This window comes from Buceros rhinoceros, unplaced genomic scaffold (assembly GCF_000710305.1).
Source record: "Buceros rhinoceros silvestris isolate BGI_N320 unplaced genomic scaffold, ASM71030v1 scaffold39265, whole genome shotgun sequence".
In the NCBI taxonomy this organism is placed as follows: domain Eukaryota; kingdom Metazoa; phylum Chordata; class Aves; order Bucerotiformes; family Bucerotidae; genus Buceros; species Buceros rhinoceros.
In genome coordinates, this window is record NW_010411818.1 from 1,963 (window position 1) to 2,217 (window position 255).

The 255-nt window shown below is 62.7% G+C and overlaps 1 protein-coding gene across 1 annotated transcript in view; it reads left to right on the forward strand.

The window, feature by feature from the left end:
• LOC104493467 (zinc finger protein 609-like) overlaps positions 1-255 on the forward strand; it is a gene marked incomplete at its 3' end in the record, with an annotated part of 2,585 nt that overhangs the window by 1,812 nt on the left and 518 nt on the right. Inside the window, exon 4 of the mRNA XM_010136144.1 lies at positions 182-229. Coding sequence (XP_010134446.1) covers positions 182-229 — 48 coding nt within the window. The remainder of the gene's footprint in view (positions 1-181; positions 230-255) is intronic.

Sequence of the window (255 nt, forward strand, 5' to 3'; positions counted from 1 at the left end):
TGGGGCTGGTCACTGGCCATCCCGTCATCTCCCAGCAGCATCGTGGGGAGCCTTTGGGAAAGGCGGGGGAAACTTCATCCCGATGGGGCAGCCGTGAGCTCCTGGCGTGGATTGGATGCTGCCCTGCGCCCCAGGGTAGCTGGTAGTGTCCCTCAGCATGCATCTGCTTTCTTTTCTCCAGATAAGTGAGAAGACGTCTCAGGAGCGGGACCGCAGCAGCTGCGGTGTGGTGGGAGGTGGCGGGGGGTGTAGCAG